Source organism: Corvus brachyrhynchos, unplaced genomic scaffold, assembly GCF_000691975.1.
Source record: "Corvus brachyrhynchos isolate BGI_N302 unplaced genomic scaffold, ASM69197v1 scaffold115, whole genome shotgun sequence".
Classification (NCBI taxonomy): Eukaryota; Metazoa; Chordata; class Aves; order Passeriformes; family Corvidae; genus Corvus; species Corvus brachyrhynchos.
The window spans coordinates 8484044-8501634 of record NW_008239553.1 but is presented as its reverse complement, the minus strand read 5'-3'; the positions used below and the strand labels follow the sequence as shown (position 1 = coordinate 8501634).

At 39.6% G+C, this 17591-nt stretch overlaps 1 protein-coding gene across 1 annotated transcript in view; it reads left to right on the top strand.

Annotated features, from left to right (window-relative positions):
- LTK (leukocyte receptor tyrosine kinase) overlaps nucleotides 1-17591 on the top strand; it is a 97389-nt gene that overhangs the window by 36879 nt on the left and 42919 nt on the right. The window contains exons 2-5 of the mRNA XM_017742095.1: nucleotides 4242-4355; nucleotides 8209-8364; nucleotides 8998-9220; nucleotides 16123-16262. Of these exons, the coding sequence (XP_017597584.1) occupies nucleotides 4242-4355; nucleotides 8209-8364; nucleotides 8998-9220; nucleotides 16123-16262 (633 nt within the window). The remainder of the gene's footprint in view (nucleotides 1-4241; nucleotides 4356-8208; nucleotides 8365-8997; nucleotides 9221-16122; nucleotides 16263-17591) is intronic.

Here is a 17591-nt window from a genome sequence, read left to right as displayed (position 1 = left end):
AATCTTCCAATTGCATTAACAGCAAAAATATTTTAGCCATTATATCTATCATAAATGCATGTGGTAGGTTTGTCAATAATAGAGACAAAAAGGAAAAGTATCCAGTAAATATTATTATTCTAGGAAAAAATAAAACAAAAAATTGATTTTTCACTCTCACATAGAAATAATGTGATGGCTTTCATAACAACCAAAAATATTGTGAAAAAACTGTTATTAAAACGCCTACTTTGTAAAACAGCTGGTTGAGACAGCTTGTATTCAAGAATTCTGAAAGAACTAATTAAGGAACTTTGATAGACATCCGTGTCGATATTTGCAGTAAGTGTGTCAGGATACTGGGGAAATTCTGCAGAACTGGAAGAAAGTTAATACTGCTTTTAAAAAGGGTAAATGGTATAAGCTGGGTGACAGTACTTAATTACATCTGCTCTACTCCTGCCAAGTAGGACTGCTTGGTAATACAAAGATTGCTGCCTTAACATCAATCTGAGTAAAAGTATCAGAATACTTTATATAGGATCAAAGAGCTGGAAAAGGGTTTATAATTACTTCTTAATCTAAAGGGCTTATTTGAAAGGACATCTTGTTGCAGTGTCAGTTTTTCAAATGAGTTTACCAGTTTGACAAAAGTCATGTAGGACATCCTACCTCCAGTCATGTTCTTAAATTGACAACTCTACACATGCACTTAAGTGAGTGCCTGGTACAAATGGCTATGTCACGTTTGGTTTTAAACAAAAGTATAAACAGGAATTATTGTCAATTAACTCTACCCATAATTGTCCTGTAAGTTCTGGGTTATGTTCTATATAGGAGTTTAGGAGTAAGCCAGAAGACAGCATTAAAATTGTACTGATGATCTGCTGATAATTTAAAGATTAGGGTAGGAAAAAAAAGGCAGAGTTCAACTCACCAATGGAGCTAGGTATCTCAAAGGGAACTAACTAATACAGTGGAGGGTGGAAATACCTGGCAAGAAATACATCACAAACAGACTTGATGTCATGATAGACAATGAACTAAAATAATTTATTTTGGCCAAACTGTCTGATAAGATTGTTGCATGGATTAACAGGGAGATCTCAGGAGAGAAGAGGAATGGCCATTCTGCATTGAATGACAGTAGTGTTCGCCAATGTCTGCCTTTCTGCCTTTTTCTCTGAAAAACTGGAAAGGGCTCTAAAAGATCCTGAAGTAGCACCTTGTAGGCTTTGGAAAAACTGTATTTCGTTGTGTTGCTCCCCTTTTCACCATTACCCACAATCTGTCTGGACAGAGTACAAGAGTGATGAAGTAAGCAAGGAACTCGGGGTTGAACCAACTAATGAGCAAAGAATAAAAGAGTTTAATAGCAAGCAGTTGGAGCTCACAGTGACATTTTCAAAGAGCAAGACTAATAACTTAATGCTGTAAATATTCTTGAAGGACAGAGATTATTTATTGAGCTGAAAATGGAAGTTTTAGGATCATTGAAAAATACTTGGATTGGTGGTAGACAAAGAGTCTTCTTTAGGCTTAGTGTGACTTCCTGACAGTCAGATCTATTAGTCTGTACATTAGTTTATGTTCTCAGAGAAGCAGTGAGAAATATTGAGTTGTTATTTTGATATTAGATGGGGAATACCACCAGAAAGTGCTGTAAAGGAAATTCCTGTTTTGTCAGAAAGATATCTTGGCTGGTCTGGAATTCATTTCCCATCATGAGTTCTATAAGTATTTCCTGTAATTTTCTTCTCTTCTGCAAGGTAACATCAGGATTCAGGAGAACAATCAGCCCTGCAGGTATCTTAATGCTTTTTTTGCTGTAAGATAGTGAAAGAAATGGAATTACCTTCTCACTGATGGCATTTTCTTATTTTACTGAAAAAGAGACAGATTTGAGCTGTGTTGTTAAAAGATCCCATATTTTTCCTGTGACAGTTGAATATGTTACACTGTTTCTTCCTGATCATTTCATGTTCCTTAATTACAGACTTAGTTTAAAATCATTAATCTCCTTCCTCTCCATCTTATATTTCTTTTCACTTAAACAATTGACTTTTGCTGATCAAAATAGAGAAATCATGGAGGTGAAAAGTAATAGTCATTATTGTTTTCTACGCTGAAATTTATGTCATACAAAAATTACATGCAAATATGTGTGAGAGGACATGATGTGGGATTATTAGAAGCATCTCTGGATTATCAGAAGCGTCTTAGTGACTGTGTGCACTAGATTTTCAATTCAATCAAATAAGTTGAATGAATGAGAAAGAAAAATAATTGAGATTAAAAGTAAGAGCATAGGCTGGACTAGAGGCTGCTAAGCTGTTACTGTGAGTCCTCTTCTGCTCAGCAATAGCCAGAAATTCTTTGTTGTGAGGAAATGAATGAATAGGGACATATTTCTGTGGGTGCCCATCAACAAATTCCTTGTCCATCACTGAGTCTAGGATCTTCTGTCCAAGTACACTTTGTCTGTCAGTGAAATTGGCTGTAATGACTGCCTTTCCTTCCTCTCAGATGTCTTACTTAACCTCTCAGGTAAATGACATCTTCCCGGGGTAGGTGAATAGGGTTGTTACGTGCGATAGAAGGAACCCTTCCAGCTTTTTGCCAAAATTGAGTAGGGTGTTACTGTTGTTTTGTATCTTATTTGTCTCAGGCATCACCGATGGCAGTGGAAGTATTTTCCAAGTAGCTTAGGGCTCTGTTCATGGTAATCTGCTGCTGGATCTTATGCTTGTTAATGAGAAACAAGAGGAATATCCCAAAGGTGTTTGTGGGGAGGGGGTGTGGTGTTTGAGTGTTTCAAATATTTTGCTTAAGTTTTAGTTTTATCAGGACAAATGTCTCTAGCAGAGCTTGTGCTATGACTGTACTATGTTTGTGGGTCCCACGATACTCAGGATATTTCCAAAGTATACAAGCAGCTTGAAGTGTGTGAGGAGACGAGTGGGTGGAACAGACTTTACAGAAAGCCCTGAGGGAAGTAAATACTGAAGCTACAGCAGTGCTTAGCAAAGACTGGGAGATAGAGAACTGAGCAACATCTCAAAAGACAGAGAACATAAGCTGGGAGGAGCAGACTCTAGTTGTCAAAAGCCCTTTCCATAGCAGAATTTCTTTTAATATAGTGAAATAGATTTGTTTGCGATATATGATTGTTTATTAGCATGGATTTTTCAAAAGGCAACACTTTCATAAGACTGGCTAAACTTTGGCCACATAATTCCCAGTCTTTTTGAGGATTTCATCCTGTTATTGAAGACATCTTGCTTATCAAGGCAGGGCCTGTGTCTTATATGCAGTTCAGAATCAACATTTCCAACATTAATGTCCCTACATATTTGGAAGCAGAGGCAGGAAAAAATCTGGTGTTTGACAATTGGTCTGTGGAGACCCCAAATCTGTCATCAGTACAGCATGTGTCTGCTGCAGCATAATGCTGTTCTGTTCTAAAATTACCCTTCCTTGGAACCCCTTGAATGACTGTCTTTAGTAACATAATGAAAGATGGAAGGATGCAGCATTTTCATGCTATGAAACATTTCACAGCATTTTACTCACTGTGTGATGCATTGTCATCTATACTAAAATGAAAATTGTTATAGCAGTTTAAAATCAGACCAGATATTGCTGAAAAACTATATGCAATAGTGAGGGAAACATGTGAACATATGCTCATGTTTGGGGGGTTTTCCTTTTTATAGATACTGATGCAAGTTCTCATAATATTATTGTTCAAATTAGTTCTGCTGAGAATATCTTAGATGTTATCAATGGTGCGTCTGTACATCCCTGTATGAACTGCAATTCATGTGAATAAGATTTCTGTCTCCTCTGACATGATTTGACATTTTTATATTGCTGAACTCATAACCCAAATGGCCAAGGTTTGAAAGCAATTTATTTTGCATCTTGCTGCCTGTGAACACCTTTTGAAAACAAATACATTTGTTTTTGCCAACTTTTTCACAATTTCTAGAAAAGGCCAGCGATAATCTTAGATACAAACTACTGCATGCTTAGTTTGGGACTTGTGTGTTTTCACATGCACAGGTTAAATAAATAAAATAGCTGCTGTTGGTATGAATTGTTCCAGAGACATCAGGATGGTACTGCACTGATGCATTGCAATGAAGGTGAGAGTAATATAGCAGGGCTTTGTCATATATATGCTCATGCTTTATTATATGGGAGCATAGTTTTGTATGGCAACATCAAACACATCCCCTCTTCTTTTTATTTTGGTATAGCTGCTGTCTGCTGTTCTGGATCACATGAAGAAAACTCTTCTGCATCAAATCCAACTCAGAAGCTCTCCCTGATAAAAAATAGGATGGTTTCATTGCATCAGCCTTCTAAACCAGGTACCACAAGTCCTCTTCCTTACATCCTCCTTATCTCTCCTTCAGAATCTAGGTGTAAGATAGATGCTGGCAGTCACAAGCACCTCTCCCCAGAAAGTTATGACACTGTATTTCTGACTGGAACTAGAGCAATGACTCAGAAAGGCCGCTGTAAACTTAAGGCAATTCCTTATTTCTGTATGAAACAAAAACAAATAAACAAACAAACAAAACCCAACAAACAAAAACAAAAACCAAAACAAACAACAAAAAAACCCCAAAACCAAAACACCCAAACAAAGCACGCAAACCAAACCATAAAGAACCCCAAACAGCCCTCCACAAAAGAAACATAACTCCCTTCCCGCTCAATAAGCCAAAAAAACCCAAAACCCAACACAGCAGGAAAAGGGAAAAGAAAGAAAAAGGAAAGAAAAATAAAATCATCAGCACACTGAAATCCACCAGATTTGGGGTTGGGAGTTCTTGAAATAAAAGCTAATTAGTGGAGCTGCTTTCCCACCCCTCTAGAACAAACTATCTTCTTTGATATTGAATGAAATTTTTTTCCAAATGGAGTTTTATTTTCACGGCATTGTGAAAACCAAGTGAGCTGTGAGGATTTTTAACTTGTGTTCGCTGCCTCTTGTCCTGTCAGTGGGCACTACTGAGAATGTGCAGCTTCCTCTTCATTCCCTCTCATCCATGTGTTTGCACACATTGATAAAATCCTCCATACCGTACTTTTCTACAGACTGGACAGCCCCAGCTGTGTCAGCCTCTCCTCTTGTGAAAGATGTTCCAGTCCCTCAGTCATCTTTGTGGACTTGTGCTGGACTTGTTCCTCTAAGTCTGTGTGTCTCTTGTATTAAGGAGCCCAGAGCTGGGCACAGCACTCCAGATGTAGTCTCACCAGTGCTGAGTAGAGAGGAAGGATCACCTCTCTTGGTCTGCTGGCAGTGCTCTTCCTAACGCAGCCCAGAAAGCTGTTGGCTGCCTTTGTTGTAAGGGTGCAGGGCTTGCTCACAGGGAGCTAGCTGTTCACCACTCTCCCAAGTCCTTCCCTTCAGCTGCTTTCCAGCCAGTCAGCCCCCAGCACAAACTGGTCTATGGGGTTATGCGTCCCGAGGTGCAGGATTTAGCTTTTCCTTCAAGGGATTCCTATCAGCCCAATCCCCAGCCTGTTGAGGCCGCTCTGCATGGCAGCACAGCCCTATATGTGTCAGCTGCTCTTTTCTTTCTGTAACCTCTGTGAACTTGCTGCGGGTGCACTCTGTCTCCTTGTTCAGGTTGTTAATGAAGATGCTAAACAATAAAGAAAGACCTCTGGGGATTAGAAAAGCCACACGTTCCTCCCAGGAAGTGGCAAGGTGACCTAGAGGAATGTTCCTTATAGTAACATCTTGCAGATGGTATCTAATTCTTTGAAGTCCTTTCTGGCATACCCTGGACTGTCCATGAGCTTTTTTCGATCTAATCTTCAGAGCATTTTTGTCATATCTTAAAATATGTCCTTTGCTGATTGTAGTAATACAGCTATATTTCTCTCTTATACCTTTTCTTTCTTTTAATTTGTCACGTTTTTCCTTTTTGCTGACTTGTACTTGAGGTTCTCCAGGTTCATGAGCAAAGCTGGATATGAAACATGTGTAAGGTGGTACATAGTGGAGTTAGAGGTTTCAGCTTTCAGTGCTCTCTTTCACGGTGCCCACGAGTGTACCCAGTTTTTTTACTCTGTGGTTTGTGCTAAAAACCAGCTTATTGTTGATCCATCACAATACAATTTCTTCAGCCTCAGGTTGTGGTGGACAGGCCTTATAAAGCCCAGAGAGTTGGGAATTAGGTGCTTTTCAAGGGGAAAGTTGTGCTCACCTATCTCAGTTGTGAACCACCTTGTCAGATGAGACACACTCAAAGGATTAAGTCTGCATTGGTACAGTCCTTGTCACTGCAAGCTGAGGTATTAGTAAGGTTTGATGAAATGATTTTGTCATAAACAAGAGTTTCAAGCAACTGTCTATTTGGAAAAGGAATTTCTTCTTTCCTAAGTTTTCACTTTTCTCTTTCACTGTTATGCTGTTGTAAGAGAAATTGCTTTCTGGGTTTTATGACCAACTAAAAAAATTATCTGATAAAAATATTACTTCTACTGACAATAAGTCTGTGGATACTTAGTTAACCTGTCAAACTTCAATAAATTTGAAACAGCACAGAGGGTCTGCATCAGGACTCTGCTTTGTTTCACACAGCTGTGGAGTTTCTGAGCTATTGAGATCCCTAAAGCTGTTTAACTGGATCATCAAACTATAGCCTGGAGCTGTGCACAGACATTTTTTCCTAGATCCATCAGAGCGAGGAGAATGGCTGTTGACCTCGTTCCTGTGTGCTGCTGGAATCTGGCATTGTATACACACACACATATACACAATTTGCCAGTTCATCTGCTTGTGGCTTCCATGTGAAAATGATGGGCTGGACACTGCCCAGACCCTTCCTATGCTGTATGCATTTGATGAATTGGGCTAAGAAGATATTTGGATGGTTGGCCCAGGTGTCAGTTTTAGAGAGGCAGCAAACTCCAGTATGAGCAGGCCAGAAAGAGTTGGGGAGTGTCCAAAGGAATGGAGGAGGAGAAGTGTTTGGGTGGGAGACCACAGCCTGCGCCAAACCACAGTTATGTGCAACTCTGTAACATCCGTGTTTCTCTTACCCTGGCACACTGAAAGTTGTTTTATAAAAGTGAACTTAGAATTAGCTTCAGTAATTAGGAGAAAATTTGTTCGCTTTTGCTGTTGCATTCAAAAGATGCTTCCATTTCTTCTTTTTTCTGAAAGTTTAGTTGAAGTACCGGCAAACTTATGGAGGCTCTTATGTTTCTATTTTTGCTCCACCTGTGCAGCTACACTTCCTTGTTATATCCCTGACCTTAATTCTGTCCTTCCTACCTACCTGTTCTCCACAGGAACAGGGCTACCAAAGGGATAACTTTGTGTCATTCATGGTTGCAAGGTTTGAATACCCTCTGAACATCAGGATCCTAAACATGAATGTTTAGTCTCATTATTTCTCATTTGGCCTGGGGACATTCCAGTTATTACTGTAATATTATTATTACTACTGAAAATAAATATAATGCAAATTAATATCAGCTCTATTCAGCTCCACTCTGTGTGGGAGAGCTTTGTGCAGCTAACATCCCTTCAGGGAGTTTATATTAGATTGATGAGACAACAGTGAATTCTTGTCTGGTTTATAATATGCTGATTATGAAAAATTCTGGCCAAGATGATCTAGAGTTTTTAATGCTTCAAGCAGACTCTGGAGTTTGTTAAGAAGGTATTCTTATCCATCCTGCTAGAGGAAAGCAAAACTGTTTAAAAAAGATAAAAAAAAAAAATCATGTTAAGCTTGCATTGCTCACCTATTTGGCTTGAGACCCTGTCAGGCTCTTTCTATTGCTAAGAGAGGATTGATCTTTAGATTATCAGTTCTTTCTCTCTGCCAAAATGCTAAATCCATACAGTTTCAATATCCTTGTTGATATTATTGGTATTATTCTCATTTGTGACTTTGAGTACTCATGGCCTAGACTTTCCACTGATACAAATTCACTGTTGATACCAGTGGGAGGAATCTGACTTACATCTGCCAAGAATTTGCAGGTTAGTTTTCATTCTTACATGTTCCTTGACCTGCTCTGGGAGAGATTCTGTTGTTATTGACCAGGACAAAATTTCTTTTTTCTCTTCAGTTCTTCCATTTTTTGGGAGATATAGCCACCATACACTGCACATCTAATCACTCACGTGCCCCTGTTACCTCTGCTCCCTGAGCTGGGATAGGCCTCACTGAAACCTTTGGTTTCTCACAACAGAAGTCTCTTGTATCATCGGCTCAAGCTGTTCATGGGTGACTTCCACAGACAGTTTTGGCAAACCAGACTGGGTGTTATCTTCCATTGGAGTCCTGGTGTCCCAGGAGAGGCAGCAGATGCTTCTGGAAAACAGTTCCTCCCATGGAGATGTTGAAGGTAGGCAGAGCTGCAGTTCCCCTCGAATGGACACCTTCCTTTGCCCAGCTCCGGCTGCAGCTGTGGGTGGCAGCAGCAGGAGTCAGCAGGCTGAGGCTTCAGGCCCATGTCACTAAAAGTACCACCATGAGCTGGTTCTGGTGCAGAGCTCCCAAAGGCACAGTCAGCACCTGAGAGTCAGTAAGAGCCAAGTAATGCATGTGTGCTGCCTCGGTCATGTATGGATGTACTCTAAACAGCTGGCCCCTTTATATACTCATTTCCTATCTCCCCATTTTGGGATAAGCTACTTTTACTTACAGAGACTGGATTTTTCTTAGGAAACTAAATCCTATACAAGCCATAACTGGCTCCACATGCCTGCTGTCTGACTGGCAAGGTCTCGAGCTTTTGTTTTGTTGGACATGTCTTCATCCTTTTTTTGGTTCCTTCTGTTCTCATTTCTTCTATAATTTCCTTACTTAGACCCTTAATTTTTACTTGATTATCTTTTTTTTTGTTTGTTTTGCACATAGTTATTTCTTTATTCTCATGACTCCTTTCTTCAAACTCCTTATCCATTTCCCTTTTATTATCTCTCTTCCATCCATGCTGTGTGTCTCTTGTTTTGTTGTGGGTTTTTTCTCTTCACAGGGGACATTTTCGTCCTGAACACCAGTAGACTCCCAGATAGATGTGAGTTCAGCCTGCAAAGCCCTATCCTGCCTGGGAGCTTGGATTCTTGCTTGCTGGAACTGGCCATATGTTCCCAGGATGCTGTTACTCTCCTCCAGAGATTCACAGTTGAAATCAGATATGTGGAGACAAACAAAAATACAATAATTTCTCTGAGAGTTGGCCATGAGGAGAATTCTGGGTAAGACAATCAGTTTTCAACTGTTGAGCCTTTGAATTGCAAGGTAGAGTGGAGTTCCTCCAGGCTGCTGTTTATCAGTGTCTTTTGCCTTCTTGAAGTCATTATTGCTATTACAGCAGAAAATAAAGGTATAACTAACTGTCAGGACTGAAGCATGCAGCCTCCTGACAGGATGCCTGTAAAAGACACAGGTTTTGTGTGTCCCCTTTGCAAAAAACACACTAGCTTAGATCTCACTCTTCTTCCCTCACATTTAGAAGAGTGAAGAGTGATTAATGCTTTCACCAGTTCAAGGACTGCAGCTGTAAAATGCATTCAGTCCAAAAACTGCCTTGGTAACATGACTGATGTCTCTATGGATTCAGTGGGTCCTATCATTGCTACAAGGGTCACAGCTCTCATTTTGAGGTGGGGTTAATTTTACCTCTTTAGTAATTTCCTCCTTTCTAGTAGGTTCAAGAGCATCCACTTCTGCTCCATTTGTAAAGTTCAGGGAGGGAAAAAACTGAGGCTAGAGGTAAGAAGAGGTGAAGGAAAACAAAAGAAGGTGTAACAACCCCAGATCTTGCCCTGTATTCCCTTTGCTCTTGTCAGTGTTTTACTTTTTCATTCCTGTGTGTAGCAGAATGCAGTAAGGAAGTGAAATGGGTAAAGGGAACAAATCACAACAGGAAAAAGAAAGAGAAACGTCCACGTGTCATCTAATTTTGCCATTTTCCATGTGCTTATTTTTCCTTTGCTGCAATCCGACTTATAAGAGCCTGGGTCAGACACGTAACAGAGTTTTTTATTTCCATCACCTGACTGACTCCCATGGAGAACTTAAGCAATAGATCCCAGTTCTTGTTTTCTTTGAATTCTTTGGCACTCCCCAGGCTGCCATGGAGATCTGTAGCCAAGACTCCCAGTCAGCCAAAGATAGCAGAGTTTGACTAAAAAAACTTATTTTTCCTTCTTTCAGATCTTTCTCTCTCTTTCTCTCTGATTTTTAGCTGTTGCTCAGTTCGTTCCTTGCTGTTCCTTCCCCATCTTCTTGCCAATTTCACTGGGAATCTGTTGCATTTTCTGGGATTAGTTTCTAATATCATTTTTTACCTACTCAAAGCTGCCTTTGCCGCTTTTTGTACATTTGACAGGCCTCTGCAGCTGTGACTCCATTCCCCTATGTAAACTCATAAAGTACCCTTTTTCTGCACCTTACCGGTCAGACCAGGTTTTGCTGATAATCACTGCAGCATCTCTGGAATGGATCATGGGTGTTGTTTAGCAGCTTCTTTGAGCACTGCAAAACAATTCTATGTGAAGTCAAGATTATCATCTCTCTAAAAGTGATGGCATTTAGATTTATTAGAATGAAGTTAGCTTTACTGGAAGTTGGCATAGACACTGGTATTACTTTTTCTTAGTGAAATGAAGCACTGGTAAGCTCAGAGAGTTTACTCTTAAGATTTTAAACAAGGGAGGTGATCAACTCCTGTTTGAAATCAAGATAGAAAGGAGGGATAGAAAAGAGATAAAACAAAGTTAGGAACCATGTTGGTCAAATACCCTTCCTTTTCCCCCTCATTACAGGGAAACATTAAAATCTCAGTACAATTAAAAAAACCTGACCATGCAGGCAGAACAGAATTTATTTCTAACACAGTGATTGACCCGCTTCTTGCTAGGCAGGTAGCCTGAAATGAACATTCTCTCCATGATTAAGATTTTAACAACATTGGTTGTTAAGGAGAGACCACCCTGAAGTGTTCCCACTTTACAGGGACTTTCCACAGGGAGGAGGAGTTCTACAAGCTTTTCTGTGTTAACCAAACACTGATGCACAATTTAGAGCAGAACAAGGAGGACAATGAGCAGCGACCTTGAGATAGGTGCCTATGTGTGGTTCATAGTGTAACCAGAGAAAATTACTACCAAGGGATTGTGTTCAGGTCACAGTAGAAACTTGGACATAGGAAAAAGGCTAGGTGTCACTTTTTTCGGATAATCAGACACTCCAGGAAATCATGCTTCGGCCCTTTTTGTCACCTCTCAATTCCATGACCAAGCTATACCTCATCATAAACTCCAGCTGTGCCAGACTACTTCAGTGAACTGTCCTCTTTCTGGACCTAGACATTTTCTACAGATGGTGTTTTCTCCTTCAGGATCCATCAGCTACATAGCTCCCAAAAGCTTAGATATATGTCACGTGTAAGAGAAAGCTTCTGTCCTGTTCACCTCACCAACTAGTAGGATTTATCATTAAATTGGTAGTATTGAAGCTGCCACTATTTTGTCACACATAAGCCTTAGTGAAAGAACAAAGAAACAGATGGACTTTCAGCACCACGTTCTCTGAACACGTCGGGCAAAGTCACAAAGTGACAGTGTTTACTGTTATATACCACACCTATAGATCATGTGTATTCTGAGTTATTACCATTAAAAGGAGAACTGCTGAGGGAGTGAGGTGTTTGAAATTCTAAGTATTACAAAAAAGATATAAAATTCTATTTCTCATTATGTCAGTAAAGCTCAAACATCAGGAGCCCATAGCCTTGCTTGCAAGGCCAAGCCTTCTTTGTCTGGCACTTAACTCAAAAAACTGTCTTCACTTTCTCAGGGTTATGGTTATGATGCTTATTCAGGTCACATCTAATGTATTTTTCACCTTTTTCTTTAAACTTTTTTTAAAAAATGTTTTCACTATTTTGCTTATCCCACCTTTTCATCTTTATGACACAGACCCAGAATCAGCCACAGTTGAAAATTCTTGAGTCCTTTGTGGTTTTGAGTGGTTTCACATGCTTGTGTTTGTTGTGGACCACAATTATTTTAGTGTTCTCAGCTAAAACTTTTTCAGTAAGAAGCTAGTTTCTCTCAACTCTAAGTACTCACACTTCAGTGACAATTAAAATGCATCATTTGGGGCAGGGATAATATTTTCCCTTTCTGCAGTCAATAAGCCAAGCTGATTTTGTTCTATTTTCATTCTAAAATGGCCACAGTACTCTTGGTAGATCAGAAAGCAAAAAGTTCATTGCCATGTGCACACATGGGTTTTCAGGTAGCCAACCTCACAAAACTGTTTATTGCTTAGTTTTTTGTGTCTTCCCCCCCTTTTTCTTGGAGGAGTGGTGGTGATAAAATACTCCACCATCTTCTGAGACACTTGTAGTAACTTGCCATCTTTGACACTTATACTCTACTAATGTGATTGTTTTCATCCACTAAAGTTATTTAACTTCTACTGTACAGATGACAAGGGAGAAGCCTGGTAAGTGTTCTCAGAAAATATCTAAATGCTTGCTGACAACAATGAGCACAGCCATTTCAATTAAAAAAATGTATCTACAAAGGGTGAGGCTGTCCAGCTGCTATATAAGACTATGATTTTTGAACACTAATATGGGAGCATGATTTAGTTAGAGCCTCTTTTGCCTCTCTTGAACTTGCACCCAAAGATACATTGTGTCAAAGAATAACCCTCTAACATTTTGGTGAAGGCTGGAGGGGTAGGCATGTATTTTGCTCAGTTTCCTTTTAAGTCCAGTGGTCAGCACTGGATGTTTGTGAGGACTTGCAGACAACAGCTTCCTGTGTGTATAAAAGTGATGCAAAACTTCTAATTTTCATGTTCACTGATTGAGTCTAGAAGCATCTAGCATATGCAGCTTTGTGCAATAACCCATGCAGTGGGTCCCCCTAATTTAGAAAATGTTTCAGCTTTCATGTTCTGCTTTGTTTAATTTTTCAGTCCTAATGAAGAAACGGTTATTCTTTACATTAAATCTTTCTTAAAATTAATCATCAGTTACCTTTGTTGGATATGAAAAATGACATCATAGAAAGGATTGGTAAGAAGAGGGTGGAAAACATCTGTTCAGCAGAGAAGGCTGAGAGGCTAGTGAAAACCCAAAGTGAACACTACAAATGAAAATTTGAAATTAGATATTTGCAAGGTGAATCTTGAATTCTCTTGCCTTAAGCATTGGATAGCTTGCAACTTCAAACTTTCCATCCATGCAAATTTCTCAAAATTATGTCAGACCCTGATAGTTGTTCCATGCATACAGATCAATTTTAACATCTCTTTTTAGAAGAAGAGTAATATTGCCTCAATACTTGAGATCTGGTTTGACATAAAATCAATAGTAAAGTTATTGCCAAGCTTGGCTTATCTGGAAGCCTGCTGCAATGATCCATCTTCTGCTGGATCAACAATGGGCTTCATTCCTGATTCCATTAAGAAAATTACATTGGCTCTGACTAGCCTCCATTTCAATGGTGGGACCAAGCAAAGGAGGTGTAATTATTTAGAGCATTAGAAATCTTACTGCAGTTGGATCTAGGGGGTGAGGTTTTCTCTGAAGGGGAATACCTTGATGATTAAGAGACTTCATACACAAAAGCACTCTGTGTGATGCAAAGCTGCTTGTCATTTTTGCAGTCTTTGGATGCTAGACAGCTTTTTCTACAGTGTTATAAATGGAGAAAATGTCAGTAGAGATATTTCAGTGCAGAACTAGGATGTTTTGTGGGACCTTAGTGCTCTGACTCAGAAGAGCTGCCAATTCACAGAAGTAGTGTCTTAAGATGGTGGCCTTGTTCTTCTACCAGATACCACAGCTCTCCCAGCAGAGATGGCAGAATGGACAGTGTGTCTTCCTAACTCATGGCACTTCAGAACTTGGTTTATTGACTTAGATGACCAGTAGTTTTATTTTGATATACCAGTCTATAACCAGCAAGCTCCAAAGTGTCTGGCTGACAAAGCATATAGGATTAAGGTGCAGCGGCTGAACTAGTCATTGTTTTCAGCTGTGGGGCTCCTTAGTTGCTACTACTAAATGTACCACTGACTGTGAATGAGAGGCTGTGTGCCACAGGTTCCTGCACTCAGTGGTGTATTAACACTGGCAATACCATGATGTCTCAGCTGGAGGGTGGGTTGTAACTTGATAGAGATACTAGAACTATGCCTCAGTGCTTGGCAGATCTAGTATGCCTAATATGTAAATACAAAAGATTTAAAGATTGTCCTTACCCTTATTGGCTCATTGAACCAATTTGATTATGGCCCATTTGTTCTTGTGGTCAACAGGATGCAATGGAGTGATGAAAAAAGCTGTGTTATGTAGCAGAAGTGACTCAGTTCTCGGTTAGTGCTGGATGGTCTTGGATGTTGTCCCACAGTGTGGCAGGGGGAATATATTTATAAGAATATTTATGAGATATATTTATAGGTGATGGATGTTCCTGAAGCTGCACTGTAATACAAAATGAAAGCAAAGCAGCTGTTCTCCTTTGTTGGGAAGTAGAGATGGTGCTGCTGGGATTCAGGGCTGCACATTTCTGAAGATGAATTAAATTATAATGAACTACTGAATATATTATGATGGAACAGGAAATAGAAGAAATAGGGTCTTCTTGATAAGAATAGATCAATTTCACATGAGTTCAGGTTATCTGTGGGTATTCATGCATATGTACAATTGTGAAAGTGAAAGGTGGGTGGATGCCATAGAAGGGATAGTAAAAAAATATCCAAAGGTATATAATTGGTTTGTGAAGGGAAGAATGCAAGAGAGGGTGATAAAAAATTAGTGTTGCTTTGGATTTTTTGCAAGTTGCTGATAAGGTGGTCTGTAATTTTCATATTGAGCCCAGAAGAGATGTGTTTGTAATCTGGGTGTTGCCTTCTTGGTGTTTCTGGTGCAGGACAAGGGCTACATGACCACTTCATGGCAGCTGAAGGCGTTTCCTAAGCAAAAAAGTAATACTGGGAGCAGAGATGATTGACATCTCTTAACAATGTGACCTGGCCTTCTTATTATTCCATTGGCACTGACTTAGGTCGCGTGTCCAGAGTGGCCCCAGTAACATCAGCAGTGTGTAGAATGTGGGTAAAACTATCTCTGTCTGATACTTTCTCAGAAAAGGGCTTAGAGCAAGGATTCTTTTGTCACTATCATGGCTCCAATCAATTTACAAAATAATAGCACATAGATTTAACTGTATTTTTCTGTCTTGTTTACATAACATACAAGAACAGTTTTTGGAGACAAAAATAAAGTAAGAGTATTTTTAAGAATTCTGCTGTATTTTTTAAATGACACTTGGGTACCTTGACTTCCACCAGACTTAATTTGAATGAGGTACTTTGAAGATTCCTTTTTGGTATCTCTCAAGCTTTTGATATCTGACAACCATCTTTAAAATTAGAGTGCATAGGACCATTTGTCTTTCTCCAAACTGCCATGAATGCTGCACAACTGAGAAACCCTTGCAGTCTGGAGATTATGGCATTTGCTGTGCAGTGAAATGTAAGTGGCATGAGTAATCTGCATTTCCTGGAACAGCACTTCTCTTCTATCCCTTGCTTTGTGGGTGCACTGTAGTTTGCTAAGGTGGAAAATGAGATAGATAACACACAGATAAAGGTTTTCATTGTTGACACAACCAAGAAACATTCAGGGAGGGCCAGACATTTACTTCCAGAACACACAATGTCAGCGTTGGCTTGAGGAGATCCAGAGACTTGTGCAGCTTCTTGGTTGATCTGTACTTTCAAGAGCAAACAGAACACAACCATGTATATGGAAAGCACATATTGGGGTGTGGCATGTCCAAAATTGGGGATAATTTAAGTCCAATTTAAGAATCATTGGGAATGGTTGGATCTATTCACCATTAGCAATAAGCTCTGCAGCAAAGATAACCTAACATGAGCTTGCTAGGCTGAACATCATCTCTTTTATATTAACACCCATTTGTTATCTTACTATTTACATCCATTGATCCATTTCCCATGCAGATACTATTACCTCTCTTTGGTACAATGCAGAATCTTTATGCTAAAGACTCCATGGATTCCAGTGTGCTCTGTGTATGTCTCCTAACATTCTGCTGTCCTCTAGGATGAAATGGAAATACCTGGTGGCCCAGATTGGACGAATAGAAAGACCTTTCACAATCACCCTGGTGTATTCAAACTGTGGAGCACAGGAGGTTGGAGTAGTGGCAGTGGGCTCCTTGCAACTCAGGAACTGCTTTCATGGTATGCTGCAATACAGACAGGTTTGGAATAATCAAATACATCCTCACCAAAATGGATGAGTGTGATGAGGGATAGTTGGATAGGATTTAAATGAAAGATGAATAACTCAGAATTACAGAACTGATTTAAATGATCCTCTCTGCTTTTCAGCTTTGCTTTGCTTGATCTTCATATGGGAAAAAAGCAAAAACAACTGGACTTATGCTGAATCCAACAACAAGGATGAAAAAGTCTTTACCTAGATTATTTTAGCATTTAGTATTTTTCTCTCTTAAATAATCGAGGACAAAAGACTGCCCTGTGTAACCAAAGCCTTTTGTGTACTTGGGCTTTATCTAACAAACCTATGAAGAAAAGAAATATTTATCTGCCCCTGGTGGGGTCTATTTGCTACTGCCAGGCTGAGAATTTTTATCTAAAATGAAAATAATTGGAATGTAATTATTTCCTCTAAAGTACTGAGTGCTCAGCTAAGATGTCAGTTTTACCTGGAGCTTACAGTTTTGTTCTGAATGTTGTGCAAATGATCCTCAGTGGCTATGCAGAACCTTGCTAATGTCACTGAGGCTTCTTAGAAGTGCAAGAGTCTGTCAGCACAGGCAGCCTTCAGGTTGGGGACATAATCATCTCCATTTCCTGAAGTTTATGAATTAATATAATGTTATTGCTTCCATTTTGCAGACTCTGTAGAAATAACTTGGAATGTAATGTAAAAAGAAAACACTATCATGAGTATGGTTTTGATCATATTAGAGATTTAATTGTAGTCATTATTCTTTTAATTAAACTGATGCTATATTTTTAATGTAATATTTTTTTGACAGTCCTAGAGTTCTGAGGAGATACAAACAGCCTGAAGCACTGTGCTCTCAGTCTCTATATAACCTGGTGCATGTATCTGGCACAACACAGTGTCATGAAAAAATACTGGTTCAGATTCTGTACCTGGATTGATGCAGAGGTGTTCTTTTCTTTTTCTCCTGCAATTGGTTCACTAACTTTTGCTTTTTTTCCAGAGTAGTAATAACCCCAATGGAACTTCTGTGCAGAGCTCTGCTAAAGGGCAGCAGGTCCATAACAGGCCTGTGCACATATGCATCCACAGGACAGGCTGGCTGCATTAAGAGTCGTGCTTTTGGGAGATATCAGACTTAAAAATCGTGTTCAGCCTGGCTGATGGGTACCTGTGCAATCAGTCAAATGCTCCCAGACTATAACTGACTAGACTAGTTAGTGTGCATGAGTAAAGTTTGTGTACAGTGAGCCCACTTGCTGGGGAAGCAGCTACTTCATGGGCTGGATGCCACAGCTGGAAGCTGGCACAGAAAT